This window comes from Anolis sagrei, chromosome 6 (assembly GCF_037176765.1).
Source record: "Anolis sagrei isolate rAnoSag1 chromosome 6, rAnoSag1.mat, whole genome shotgun sequence".
In the NCBI taxonomy this organism is placed as follows: Eukaryota; Metazoa; Chordata; class Lepidosauria; order Squamata; family Dactyloidae; genus Anolis; species Anolis sagrei.
This window is the reverse complement of record NC_090026.1, coordinates 61,487,823-61,502,187: the sequence shown is the minus strand read 5'-3', so window position 1 is coordinate 61,502,187 and position 14,365 is coordinate 61,487,823. Positions and strand designations below refer to the sequence as shown.

Here is a 14,365-nt window from a genome sequence, read left to right as displayed (position 1 = left end):
TTGTCCTTCGGACCAAGGAATATCCCTAGATTTCTAATTGTGGGTTCCTTCCTTCGGAGTGGGGATACACATTTGAAGGACCTTGATGAAGGCCGCCATACAATTCAGGTTTTTTTTTTGGAAAGCTACTAGTTGAACAGGACATAAACTTACTCGAACCATCGCTGTTGGGGCACATAGTCCAAGCCTTCACAGGTAACATCACCACCACTTTCTGAAAAGCAAATGACGTGAGAAATAGCCTCCGCTTCTGGCATTTAACTTTTATCTATGGAACTGGTGCATCAACAGAAGGATCCACCTTGTACTAGTATATCTTCCTGAAGACATGAATATGTTAGCCGGCCACCTAGGCAGGGCATCATTCTCCTCCCTCTATTCCTCTATGTGTCTCTATTGGTTCTCCTCACAATTGGGTGGTGTCCAAACTGCAAGTTGATAATGTAGGCTGAGCCCTCATTGTGCTAGCCATGCTTCTTTCCTCCCTGAGATGCTCCAGGATGAGCTGATGCACCTCTCCAATTACTCAGATCTCATGCTCCAGTAGGGTTGAGGCCCCCATTCCAAAGTACATCGTCTAGAATGACAATTTCAAGGATATGGTTCAGTAAGGCTGAACCCATCTATCCCTGGCACAGCCACTGAGGACTATCTTAGAGACAGCCCAAAGAGCCTGTTAAACTCTGTCGTTTAAATTGGACCTGGTTTCGGCCTCTTTGCCTCCCTATTGATTTTGATCCAGTTTCAACCTTGATTTCTGATTCTGTTTCACAAGGAGTCGGAGGCGATTGAACAAATAAACAACAAATTTGTTGTTTCTATCATGGGTGCGGGGTTTTTTCACTTCCTCTTTGCAGTGCTACCTTATTTATTATTGATTCATTTAGAGTTTTTATAACCCGGTCTTCTCGACCTCTGAAGAGAGACTTGGGCTGGCTAACAGCAGAAAATTCAACACAAATATAGTAAACATAATAGCATCATAATACATTAATACAAAATACATTAAAATACAGATCATACAGTTACAAAGGCCAGGTCGTCAGAATACCTTGTGGCCATATCCTATTTTAGGAGGAAACTGGATTCTCCTGTCATGTTCTTGGACCTCTTTTAGTCTGTTTCATCGAGAGCTGAGAAATAGGAATGTTCTGTTGCCCTTTTGGCCCGTCTTTGAACATGGAGATAGTGCTTTCTGGTTAACTGAGTTTCAACTTGGGGTTCCTGACCTTACGGATATGTCCTATCTCATATAAATGGCTTATTGGTACATTGTTTGCGGTGTCATATGAAGGAGCTTTTCATGCTATCTTGGCACATAATATGAGCCCTATTATGACTTACTATGACAAGATCATGCCGTATTGATGTGATTTTCTGCTCAAGATAGCCTTCCATTTCTAGTTTTCTCCAAGATCGTTCCTCTTAGTTCGGTCACTACACTGTGCTTTTTTATATAGAACAACAGGACTCATGAAATCTCCTAGGCTGTTTCTATGGTACCAGGAGGATACCAGTGGCCTCCTGGTGCTCCCGCAGAATGGTCTTTGGATCATGTTGTGGTTTATCTGGCTTACCAGTTGAATGGTTGCAGTTCACCTGGGTAGGTTCAGGATGACCCTACTGGATCTGTGGGAACTTCCATTGCCCTTCTGAGGGGTTTTCTTTTGAAGACCTCTGTTGAACAGATGCTTCACCTATTCCATATGCCTTCATCTTGCACATTGAGGTTGATGCTCATTGTTGTAAAGGTGTAGCGTTTGGCAGAGCCATCTTTTCCTTTCTGTGAAAGGTCATTCCACAAGGTCATTGCCACTTCTATGGCCTTCATGAGGAGCTTGCAGCTGGATGCAGTTTGCCATGCTGCCACAGGGTCCACGCCGCTTAGCTTTGTGCCTCACTACAATTTGGATGTCTCCTCCAAGAGGGATGCTTCATTTGGAAGGGCAGTCCTCTTCTCTGCGGTGGCATGACGCCCACCAACCAGAGTTGCTAGCTCGCTAATCTACTATATGTGCGATTCACAGTTGACTACGACAGGAAATTATAAGTTGCTTACCTGTAACTGTAGTTTCCTGAGTAGTCACCTGTGAATTCGCACATCCCCGCCCATCCTCCCCTCGAGTGTCATGCCCCGCCTTCTGGCTGCTTTGCGGCAGAAGAGAATTGGAGGCCTAGCCCCGCTCATGGGCTATATATACTCGGGGTGGGCGGGGCGAGGCGGGGGTAAAATGTCTATTTTAATCTTCCAGAAGGTTCCGAAACTGGTCTGCGCAGGCGCAGAGATACCATATGTGCGAATTCACAGGTGACTACTCAGGAAACTACAGTTACAGGTAAGCAACTTATAATTTTCTCCAGTCCCTAGGTCTCATCGTGAATTGGGAAAAATCCCAGCTCACGCCAACAAGAAGAATTCAGTTTATTGGCGCAGTACTGGATTCGGAGTTAGAGAGGGCGTTCCTACCCGACGACCGTTTTGAAAATCTAAAAAAACTGATTCTTTAAGTCTTTCAGGGAAAAAGAGTGAAAGCCAGAAATATCGAGGTCATTCTGGGACACATGGCATCTACCACAGCGGTGACCCCTCATGCACGGCTGAACATGAGAATACTGCAATCGTGGTTCCTTTCTTTGTACGTCCCACTAACACACAGGCCCTATGTACTCCCATCATTGCCTGGGGAGGTTCGCACATCCCTACATTGGTGGTTGGAGCGCAGCAATGTCTGTGTGGGCCTGCCATTCCAAGAAGTCACTGCTTCAAAGACCATGACAACAGACTCTTCATTCATGGGGTGGGGAGCACATATGGACGACCTCACGGCACAGGGGCAGTGGACATCACTAGAATCCACTCTACACATAAACCAGTTAGAACTACTAGCAGTAGGAAAGGCATTGAAGGCATTTGAGCTAGTACTATCCGGCAGGGTCATCCAGATCCTTACAGACAATACGACTGTAATGTATTATATCAACAAACAGGGAGGCACACACTCCCCCACATTATTGACATTAACACTGAGAATATGGCAATGGTGTGTGGAACGAAACATTCATCTCATCGCAGTCCACCTACCAGGAAAACAAAACACCCTAGCAGATTTTCTGAGCAGAAGTCCACTAGGTCATCACGAGTGGTCTCTGAACGAGGAAGTAGCATCTCAACTTTTCAAGGAGTGGACGACTCCCACAATAGATCTCTTTGCATCAATGCAGAACAGGAAGTGTTGCCTGTTTTGCGCAAGACGGGAGAAAAATTTAGCGCCGAACTGCATGGGGGACCCTTTTTCAATACATTGGGGGGCGCAGGAAGTGTATGCGTTTCCACCGTTTCCCCTGATTCTGAGGGTGGAGTTGAAACTGTGCCGCGAGAGGGCCAAATGGATTTTGATCATTCCTTGGTGGCCTCGTCAGCCGTGGTTTGTGCTGGTTCTGCAGCTATCCAGGAGGAGGTTCAGACATCTCCCGTGCAGAACGGATCTGTTAACAACACAGGACAATTGTGTCCTTTATCCAGATGTACAGGACCTGAGGCTAACTGCCTGGAGAATTCTCCCGTTCCAGTAGGATTAGACCCAGATTTATCAAAAGACGTGAGGGATGTTTTAGAAGCTGCACAAAGGACATCCACAAAAAGATCGTATCACTACAAATGGGCAAGGTTTACTAAATTTGCCCAAGAGAAAGCCGCGGACCCTTGTACGGCCTCTATGACAATAGTATTAGAATTTTTAATGCATCTTGCCAACCAAGGTTTGGCTCTGTCATCCTTGAAGTGCTACTTAGCAGCTTTATCCTGGTATTGCAGGAGAGCTGGTTTACTTTCTTGTTTTGCAGACCCTCTGGTGTCACAATTTATGAAAGGTTTTAAGAATATTAGGCCCCCAATTACACCAGTTATTTCGGCCTGGAGCCTTGAAATAGTGCTTGCAGCATTGTCTAAGCCGCCGTTTGAGCCGATGGCAACAGCAGATTTGTCTTTTTTGTCCTGGAAAGCAGCTTTCCTAGTAGCAATAACTTCAGCACGTAGGGCGAGTGAGCTCTGTGCTTTGAGGTGTGATGAGCCGTATTTTAGGATGCATAAGGACAGAGTTGTTCTGAGGACGGATATAGCGTTCCTCCCAAAATAGCTACGAAATTCCATCTTTCTCAGGAGATAGTACTGCCAGCCCTGCCAGTACTATCTGGCAGTACTGCTGGCAGTACTGCCAGTACTGCCAGCCCTATTTCAAAACTTTGGAAAAAGTTTTACATTGCCTAGATGTTAGGAGAGCACTTGCCTTTTACATAGATAGAACGTCGGCTAATAGGAAATCTCCGAGGTTATTTTTGAAATACCGCAGAGACTCAATTGGTCTTCCAGTATCATCCCAATGCCTGTCATCTTGGATAGTCCTAACGATTCATAAGGCTTACAATATGGCAAGTAGAGACTTACCTTTGCAGGTTAAAGCTCATTCCACAAGAGCGGTGGCGACATCGTCGGCTTTCCTGAGGGGAGTTCCGTTGGACGTGGTGTGTAGAGCAGCAACCTGGTCGACTCCTTCAACTTTTAGGACACACTACAAACTGGATGTGGCATCAAAGAGGGATGCAGCCTTCGGCCGAGCGGTCCTTTTTTCAGCTGTGGCATGACGCTCTCCACCGAGGTTAGCAGCTCGCTAGTCTACCACATGTGTGATTCACAGGCTAGCCACGCGGGGAAAATATAGTATAGTAAACATAGTTTCCCAAGTGGTAGCCTGTGAATTCACACATCCCCGCCCGTCCTCCCCACTCTTATGATCATGCCCCAGCACTTCTGACTGTATTTTGCGGCGGAAGAACTGGCCAGTAGCCCCGCGGCAGGGCTATTTATAGGAGTGAGGAGAAAAGGGCGGGGCTACTCTAACGGTCAGTTGGAGTGAGCTCGAGAATGTCCATTGCTGCCTGCGCACGCATGCAGGGATTACCACATGTGTGCATTCACAGGCTACCGCTCGGGAAACTATGTTTACAGGTAAGTAACCTATATTTATAGCACATGAGAGCTATTTAAGATCACCTATATGGGGATACTGATAAAATATTAAAGATAACTTTAATATCTTGCTACATAACGAATATGTTATTCTGCTATAGCCCAGTCTTGCTTTCATTCCTGCATTTTGTGTGCTTTGTTTGTATTGCTTTAGTTGGCTTCATGTTGTATGAAAACTGTTTAAATTTCCCTGTGTTCTCCAGTAGACAAAGGTACTGCAATCTGCTTCCTAGAAAAAACAAAAATGAATTCGTTACTGCATTTGGCCAGCGAAGAATGAAATATCGTAGCTTTCTCTCCTTAATAAGCACAGTGGGTATTGAAGTCACTTAAATTCTACCCTGCATTGTCTTATCAGTGCTGACTTGAGTATTATTATTATTATTATTATTATCATTATTTATATCTTGGAGTCTCTGATAGCGCAGTGGGTTAAAGCCCTGTGCCAACAGGACTGAAGACCGACAGGTCACAGGTTCGAATCCGGGGAGAGGCGGATGAGCTCCCTCTATCAGCTCCAGCTCCTCATGCGGGGACATGAGAGAAGCCTCCCACAAGGATGATAAAACATCAAATCATCTGGGCGTCTCCTGGGCCAAATCCTTGCAGACGGCCAATTCTCTCACAACAGGAGTGACTTGCAGTTTCTCAGGTCGCTCCTGACACGACAAAAAAAAAATTATATCCTGCCTTTCTCCCCATGGGGGGACTCACGGCAGCTAAGATCTATCCACACTAAACAGTTTAAAAAGCAATACAAAAGTTAAAAAACAAATATTAGCAGTGTGGTAAAAACAGAATTAAAATACAGCAAATCGCAATCGCGTCTGGTGGGGACAAGGGACAGGGCCTTTTCTGTAGTGGCCCCTCGGCTATGGAACTCCCAAGTGAAATTAGATCTGCTGCATCCCTCTTGACCTTTCGTACCATGTTGTGCATGAAAAATGCAAAATGCAACTAGGATCCAATTTTGGGAGCTCATTCTATTCTTTCATATATATGTGTGTGTGTGTATACATTGTGGGTACACAAGATATTTTCCTGTTTTGGATTTGAGGCCAACTATAATATTTCGGACCAGGGTGAATTATCTTATGTAATTGTTACCTTTCGATAAGTTTATCTGACCTGTTCACCCAAGGAGAGATGGAACTAAAGCCTTTTTGTTCCTGTGTAACGACATGAACTTGTAGCTTAAACCACATCAAACCACATTCCAAAGGCAAGGGGTTCGGAGAGAATTGCTTTCTGAATCTACACTGACCTCATTTTGAACAGTTTTATGTATTGTTGAAGGCTTTCATGGCCGGAATCACTGGGTTGTTGTAGATTTTTTTGGGCTATATGGCCATGGTCTAGAGGCATTCTCTCCTGACGTTTCGCCTGCATCTATGGCAAGCATCCTCAGAGGTAGTGAGGTCTGTTGGAACTAGGAAAAAGGGTTTATATACCTGTGGAATGACCAGGGTGGGACAAAGGACTCTTGTCTGCTGGAGCTAGGTGTGAATGTTTCAACTGACCACCTTGATTAACATATAATGGCCTGACAGTGCCTGGAGCCAACTTTTGTTAAGAGGTGATGATATGTCCTTGTTTCTTTCCTCTCTGTTGTTGTGCTGTTGCAATTTTAGAGATCCAACAGATCTCACTACCTCTGAGGATGCTTGCCATAGATGCAGGCGAACCGTCAGGAGAGAATGCCTCTAGACCATGGCCCTATAACCCGAAAAAACCTACAACAACCCTTTTGAACAGTTTTTCTAACTCCATACCTGAAAATTCACTGAAAGGGACTTGATTTCTGCTGTTGTCATCATTTTAATATTTAAATACCTGGTCTAATACAATATACCACTAATCCTATAATGTACTGTAACATAATATGGCCTGAACTGTACCTGATAACATCTGCAGTTCACAAACTTTGTATTTTGAAGAAGGAGGTCGTACCGGATAATGTAATCTTCCCTCTTGAGAGCACCCTTTAAAAAAGAGTTTTCCAAATATTTGTATGAACAGACACGCTAGTATTTTTCACTCTCTTTTCTTGCACTATATTCTAATAAAAATGCAAAATAAAAAAGACAACCTAATCTTTGTCACCTTTGCACTCAGACCAGTATGTACACAATTTACTTTTCTCTTTTGCCATCACATTTATTTAACTACTTCAAAGAGAGAGTTACTTTTCCCTTTGTCTAAAACATTTTCCTTTTTATCCCCTTTCTTGAGTTTTCTACAATTTTTATATGATATTATATCTCTGCTCTCCCTATATTTCTTTTGTTAATGTTAAACGCTTAATGCAGGGATCCTCAAACTAAGGCCCAAAGAGCCAAAGTCGTTGACCCGGCCCTCACTCAGGGCCAACCTAAGTTTGAAACGACTTGAAACCACACCACAACAACAACAATCCTATCTCATCAGCCAAAAGCAGGCCCACACTTCCCATTGAAATACTACTAAGTTTATATTTGTTGGAAATTGTTCTTCATTTTAATTACTGTATTGTTTTTAAGTGGTTTTTTTGGTATTGCAAATAAGATATGTGCAGTGTGCATAGGAAATAATTCATGCTTTTTTCAAATTATAATCCGGCCGTCCAACATTTTGAGGTACTTTGACCTGGCCCTCTGTTTAAAAAGTTTGAGGACCCCTGCCTTAATGTCTTCATGCTCTTAATCTTAATTGCACTGAAAACCTTAGTCTCAATGTACTAATGCCCAAAGCTTTACATAATACACAAATACTTCTATTTTTTTCCATATGCAGTCAAGTACATCAGATTTCATCTATAATGCCTACTCTATAAGGCCAGTATGGGGTGTGGAGCACTTTATGCGAATGTAATTGTCAGGTTTTACAATGTATTGTAATGTAATATAGCTGAGTCATGCACTGCTAATGGGCTTCTATTGGAAATGCTGAGTCATGAATTAACTGTATATAGGGAATCATTTGGGGAATGTGTTCCGGCCTAGTCCAGGTGATTGTGAATGATGTAATCCTGGGTTTGAGTTAAGTCAATGAGTAGGGAACCAATCAGAGATTGCTATGTGTTATTGTTTAGAATTGTATATAAGGAAGTCATGTACAGTGTATATTTCTCCTCGTGCTGTGATGTTGTTCGTCAAAGGCTATATGTAATTAAAAGAACCTGTCTGCTAAGACAAGATATAACTGTATCATCTAGACTGGGGGAAAGACAATAGTAAAACTGTCAATGGCCGGGCATGTGCTCAAGTGTCTGTAAAAGGGTTCCAGAGTGACTGCAGGCTGTGGGAGCAGTTGACTGAAAATACTGTGCAGGAAGAAGCTACTGGAAAGCGCTGAAGTTGTGCAACTGATCTGCTGCTGAATTGTGAAGTTAATCTCAACAGTAATTCAAGAGTAAAAAGTTATGAGTGCTGCACCACCATAGAAAGAAACTGTCTACAGCGGGCAGTTCGCTTTTCGCGGACTCGCTGTTTTGCGGTTTTTCAATAAATATTAATGTAAAATATTTATCATGATATTTTCACTGAAAATATTATTAATAAATAAATCATTTCCTCTCTAACATAAACACATAACAACACGAACCATTACCATATATCTGCTTCAGGGCAGATGGCTTTTCTTTGGTGTTTACATCTGAACTGCTCTTCTTAACAGACTTCAGATTTCTGCCCGAAGGAGCACTTTCCAAGTGGGTCGGCCTCAACGACTTGTTCCACACGACTTCAATGCAAAAGGCTGCTGTTTCTTGACGCCATTTGTTTTCATCTGTCTTGCACTGTCTTTTAAGACTAAAAAACTGAAAAAACTGTTTTCTTAACTGGTATCTGGATGGAGAAAAGAAAATGTATGTAAGGGGGCGGGATGGCCATTTCACGTCACCCCTTTTTGGCCCCAGAGATGTTCATCAATCAAGTCACACAATGTATACTGAAGAAAACAAATTTCCCCACAACAGACTTGCTCTCCCGTATAAGACAGTAGACAAAGGAGCACTTGTGGGGAATTCTAGGTTCTGCCATTAATTTTGAATATCAATACTTGAACTTCAGCATTAATATACTGCATCAGAATGAATTAATTTGCTGTTAAATACATCTTCATGGCCCCTGAAATAGATTGCTTTTGACTTGTTGAGACGTGGGATCCATTTGTAATACACCTGTTTACGCCTTGTGCATAAACAGCTGCAAGCTCTACAAGATGAAATAAAAATAGTGACTCAGTGACTAGAAAGAAACACTTTTTTAAACTAGAGGACAGTTGCCTCTTTGAACATTTATTGGCTAGAGGTAATTTTAGTGAAATTGTTTAAAAGTCTGTGCTCTTTCTTCCTTTGAATCTTACATCCTCTGGTCAGTATTCTGTTTGTTGTTCATTCGTTCAGTCGCTTCCGACCCTTTGTGACCTCATGAAGCAGGCTACACCAGAGCTCCCTGTCGGCCGTCACCACCCCCAGCTCCTTCAAGGTCAAGGATGCCATCCATTTATTTATTTATTTATTTCAGGGACTTCTACCCCGCCCTTCTCAACCCCCAAGGGGAGGACTCAGGGCGGCTTACAACCAGCACAATTCAATGCCAACAATTCAACAAGATAAAATACGAGGGGTATTTTTTAAGTAAGGTCCGTTTTGTTGTAGACACTAGTAGTTCGCGCACATACCACAACGAGTGCATGCGTTGTGTACTGGCATGGCTCGGGAACAACTGTGCTCAGTTTCCGCTCTGTAGCTAACCTGTACGGTTCTGTTCTGTGCTTTAAAAATGTTTAAGACTATCAACTCCGCATGTGAGGTTCACTCAGTTTTTGTCAGCAAGGTACCTGCCTGCTGCAGAAATTCATCTACAGATTTGTGAAGTGTACGGTGATACTGTTATGAGTGAATGCAAAGTGCGTAAGTGAGTACGACAATTCAAAGATGGCCGTGACAACATCCATGATGAGGACCGCTCTGGTTGCCCTTCTTTGATTACAGTGAACTCTTGGTTATTGGAGCAGGCGGCAAGTTTTTTACGAAGAGGATATTTTAAAATTGGTTCAGAGGTATGATAAGTGTTTGAACAAACTTGGCAACTATGTCGAAAAATAGAGTGAAGTATGTACTTTCTGAAAATAAATTTACTTTTTTGAAATAAACTTTCTTTGTGTACTTATGTTCAAACGGACCTTACTTTAAAAATACCCCTCGTACATAACAGCAATAGCCACAATAGTTAGAAACAATCAGTTAATACAATAACAACTAAAAAGCCAATCTAATGGCCAACGTTCACCGAGTTCTGAAATCCGTAAGTCCATTCAGCGTTACCATAGTCCTTTCCAAATTCTGGTTGTCATTACCTTATCAGTCTGCCCGATTACCCAAAAGCTTGGTCCCATATCCATGTTTTCAGCTTCCTTCTGAAGGAGAGGAGGGATGTTGATGACCTAATTTCCCTGGGGGGTGAATTCCACAGGTGAGGGGCCACCACTGAGAAGGCTCTGTCCCTCGTCCCCACCAGCCTCACTTGTGATAAAGGCGGGGCCGAGAGCAGGGCCTCCCCAGAAGATCTTAAACTCCGAGGTGGGACATAGAAGGAGATACGTTTGGACAGGTATGCCATCCATCCATCTTGCCCCTCTTCCTTTTTCCTTCCATTTTCCCCAGCATAATTGCCTTTAAGCTTTCCTGTCTTCTCATTATGTGGCCAAAGTACTTCATCTTGGCCTTAAATATCCTTCCCTCCAGTGAGCAGTCGGACTTTATTTCCTGAAGTATGGACTGGTTGGATCTTCTCGCGATCCAAGGCACTCTCAGAACTTTCCTCCAACACCACAATTCAACACCACAGTATTCTGTATCAGCTATTTAATTAAGATGAGCAATTCTATGTAACTGTTCTGTATTTATGACTGCTATTCAACATGATTGCCATAATTGTATCCTCTGCCTGTTACTGTGCATCATCTGTGCAGGGAGAAGGAGGCACATATTGAGCCATTTATGAGAATATTTCCATTAGGTTTCAGAGGTTATGCCAGGAGAAGTTACTCAGTTAAGTAAGTACTGTATAGTTAATTAAATAGCTGATACAGAATACTGGGCTGTGTCTTTTCCACTCCATCTCTGCTATTATTTTATAATAATTTTAAATAAACAAAAACAAGTGTAATTATATTACATTTCTCCTTTCATTGTGGATCACCATTTGAGGCCCCAATAAAGGAATCAGAAGAAATTATTCTGTTAAAGATCATCCAGACCTTCCCAACTCCATAGAAAATGTAACTGATGACATTTTAAACATTTTTTAAAATTAGGTCTAAGATTCTTCCATCTAGATAGGATGTATGCTAGTATTCTGTATATTCCATTGTTTAACTCGTCTTCATGATCTTAAATACTTTCTTTATAGCAGGAAACCATTGGTAGTTTATTTAAACTACCGCCTCTCCGTATACGAACCCACACGATCTTTTCGATCATCTGGAGAGGCCCTGATCACGATCTCACCTGCATCGCAAGCGTGATTGGTGGGGACGAAGGACAGGGCCTTCTCTGTGGTGGCCCCCCGACTCTGGAACTCTCTCCCCAAGGACATCAGACCAGCCCCAATGTTGGCAGTCTTCAGGAAGAGCTTGAAGACGTGGCTGTTCCAGTATGCATTCCCAGAATAGGAAACCCCAGCAACATGTCCCAAACGCACTTTACTAGAGATTTAAGATTGTCTACATACCACACATATCTCCAAAAACTTATTCATTTCACCTGGTCATGCCCAACATTTTAATTTTTTTTAATCATTACATTTGGCCCGGCCTTAGTTTTAAATGCGTTGTGGTGTTATTGTCTAATGTGTACTGCTATTGTTTTAATGCTTATTGTTTTGTTTTATGAGTTTATTTATTGTTGTATTTGTTATGCTGTTGTTTTACTGATGTGTTGGGCCTCGGGCTCTTGTAAGCCGCACCAAGTCCTTCGGGAGATGTTAGCGGGAGATGTTAGGGGTCGCGGCATTAGGAAGGTTGAGAAACACTGAGCTAGAGGATGAGAACATATTCAACATGGCAGACAGTTTTCTCTACACCTTTAGTGACAAGCCTTTCCTAACTTCATTTGACGCCATGACTACAAACACAAAGTACACCAAAACTTCAATTATAACCACAGCTGTAAAAGGCAAACTAAGTCTTCTTATGAAATTCTAAGTAACAACATAAAATAAGGCAGTGAAATAAGCTGGAAAGTAATACAGCATCCCTACCTTCTCCAAGCCTTTTGGATTATGTTTGCAGCACAGTTCTTCTCCCGATAGAGCTCTTTTCGCACCCTCTCTTTCTGTATTGCCTGCTTATAGGTTTCAAATGGGATACTTTCAGTATTTGAACCCTTGTGAGGAAAAAAACACACCTCCGAAGTCCTGGGTGTCACTGCAGCATTGCTGTCTCGTTTTGCACTGCCTTCATGGCCACTATCCACAGCCATTCTGCTACAAAGAGGCCTGGAAGTCCTTGCATTACTGACCACCAAAGGATCAACTTTCTTATTTGTCACGTTGTGTGTAACAGCAGCACTGGGATCGTCCCTTCTGAGGTTCCCGCTTTTCCTTCTGGCACTGCAAGGCCTGCTGGAACCAGCAGGAGAACACCTCTCATCATTGAACGCCCTGCTTTTTAGGTTGAGATGTTGTGTGTTTCCATTAGGAACCACTTTACACAGTCTTGAATTCCTTGTGCTTGCATTAGTGCAGTTATTGTTCTGTATATAAGTTGTTTCTTCACAATGATTCATATAACTGGTTCTTGACTGACTTTGATTTTCTGATTTCTCCTCTGAGTTGGTGGCTTTTCTCAGGAAGCTGTGCCTTTTCTGGGCATGAGTAACATTTACATTTGGATGCACCTTGGGTTTTTTATTATCACCATCTAATGAAGCAGATTTAGTTTGGTGTTTTGTTTGTGACTGAGACGTAGACACATCATTTTCCTTACTGGAATGTGAAGAAACACAGGCAGACTTGTATTTGCTGCTTGTTTTGGATACCTCTGGGAAGAAAAAGATAATAATGTAGTAGTAGTAGTAGTAGTAGTAGCAGTAGTAGTAACCACCACAACAACAGAAGCAGCATTCTTATTTTCTAATGACAGCCTTTCAGATTAAGATATCAGCAGCTTGAAGGTAGTTCAAACTTCTAATAAATAAATAACTAAAATAACTATAGCAGGCAATTGAGGATAGAGAATGAAACATGCAGGAGACCAAAACTTTTACTTAGAACTTTCTGTTAAAAATTATTTTAATGCATGCCTGTCTGCAGAGGTGGCCCTAGGTAATTTTCAATGGTAAGCAAACAGTATTTTGCCCCCCCCCTCCCCGCAACCAATCATTGATATATATTTTCTGTTTGTTGTGGGAGTTCTGTGTGCCATATTTGGTTCAATTTCATCATTGGTGGAGTTCAGAATGCTCTTTGATTGTAGGTGAACTATACATCCCAGTAATAGTTCACCTTGCCGCATTTGCTCCCTTGCCTGGCCCGCTTTGGGTCCGGAGGCATGCCTGAAGACCCCGGCGTGTGCACCAAAAGTCACCTCTTCTCCTGACTTTCTCCTCAGCCATTGGGACCAAGAGAGAGAGAGAGAGAGAGAGAGAGAGAGAGAGGTGGAGATGCCCACCTTTCCTGAAGGTAGGCACAAAAACAAAGGAGGGAGCGGAGGGGCTCTCTCTCTCTCTCTCTCTCTCGTTTGGTCCCAATGGCTTCTCTCATGTCCCCGTATGAGGAGCTGGAGCTGATAGAAGGAGCCCATCCGCCTCTCCCTGGATTCAAACCTGCGACCTGTCGGTCTTCAGTCCTGCCAGCACAGGGGTTTAACCCACTGCGCCATCAAGACAATCACTGAAAATCAGTGATTGTCTTGATGGCAAATTCTACTCAATTCAAAGACTACTGAGGCCATATCCTCCTTCACTTCAACAGTTATTCCACTGTTGAACAGCTCTTACCATCAGGAAGTTCTTCCTAATGTTGAGGTGGAATATCTTTACCTACAATTTGGATCTAGTGTTCCATTTCTTAGTCTATGGAGCAGCAGAAAACAAGCTTGCCTCCTTCTCAATGGGACATCCTTTCAAATATGTAAACATGGTTATGATGTACCCCTTTAGGAGGAGAAGAAAGGATTTGCAATCCTTAAACCAGGGGTCCTCAAACTTTTAAAACCGGGGGCCAGTTCACTGTCCCTCAGACCGTTGGAGGGCTGGACTATAGGTTTTTTTTTTAAAAAAAATCAATATAAAAATTCCTATGCACATTGCACATATCTTATTTTGCTGTGTGGAAGGGCCCTTGGAGAGGGTTC

The 14,365-nt window shown here is 42.7% G+C and overlaps 1 protein-coding gene across 2 annotated transcripts in view; it reads right to left on the bottom strand.

The window, feature by feature from the left end:
• Nucleotides 1-610: 610 nt before the first annotated feature.
• INVS (inversin) overlaps nt 611-14,365 on the bottom strand; it is a 91,280-nt gene continuing 77,525 nt past the window's right edge. Inside the window, exons 14-17 of one of the 2 annotated variants that reach the window (XM_060781491.2) lie at nt 12,271-13,051; nt 8,609-8,850; nt 6,925-7,008; nt 611-5,255 (exon numbers count right to left, since the gene is read on the bottom strand). In XM_060781491.2, the coding sequence (XP_060637474.2) occupies nt 5,122-5,255; nt 6,925-7,008; nt 8,609-8,850; nt 12,271-13,051 (1,241 nt within the window). In that variant the 3' untranslated portion in view covers nt 611-5,121. The remainder of the gene's footprint in view (nt 5,256-6,924; nt 7,009-8,608; nt 8,851-12,270; nt 13,052-14,365) is intronic. The other variant, XM_060781492.2, reaches the window with a different exon arrangement.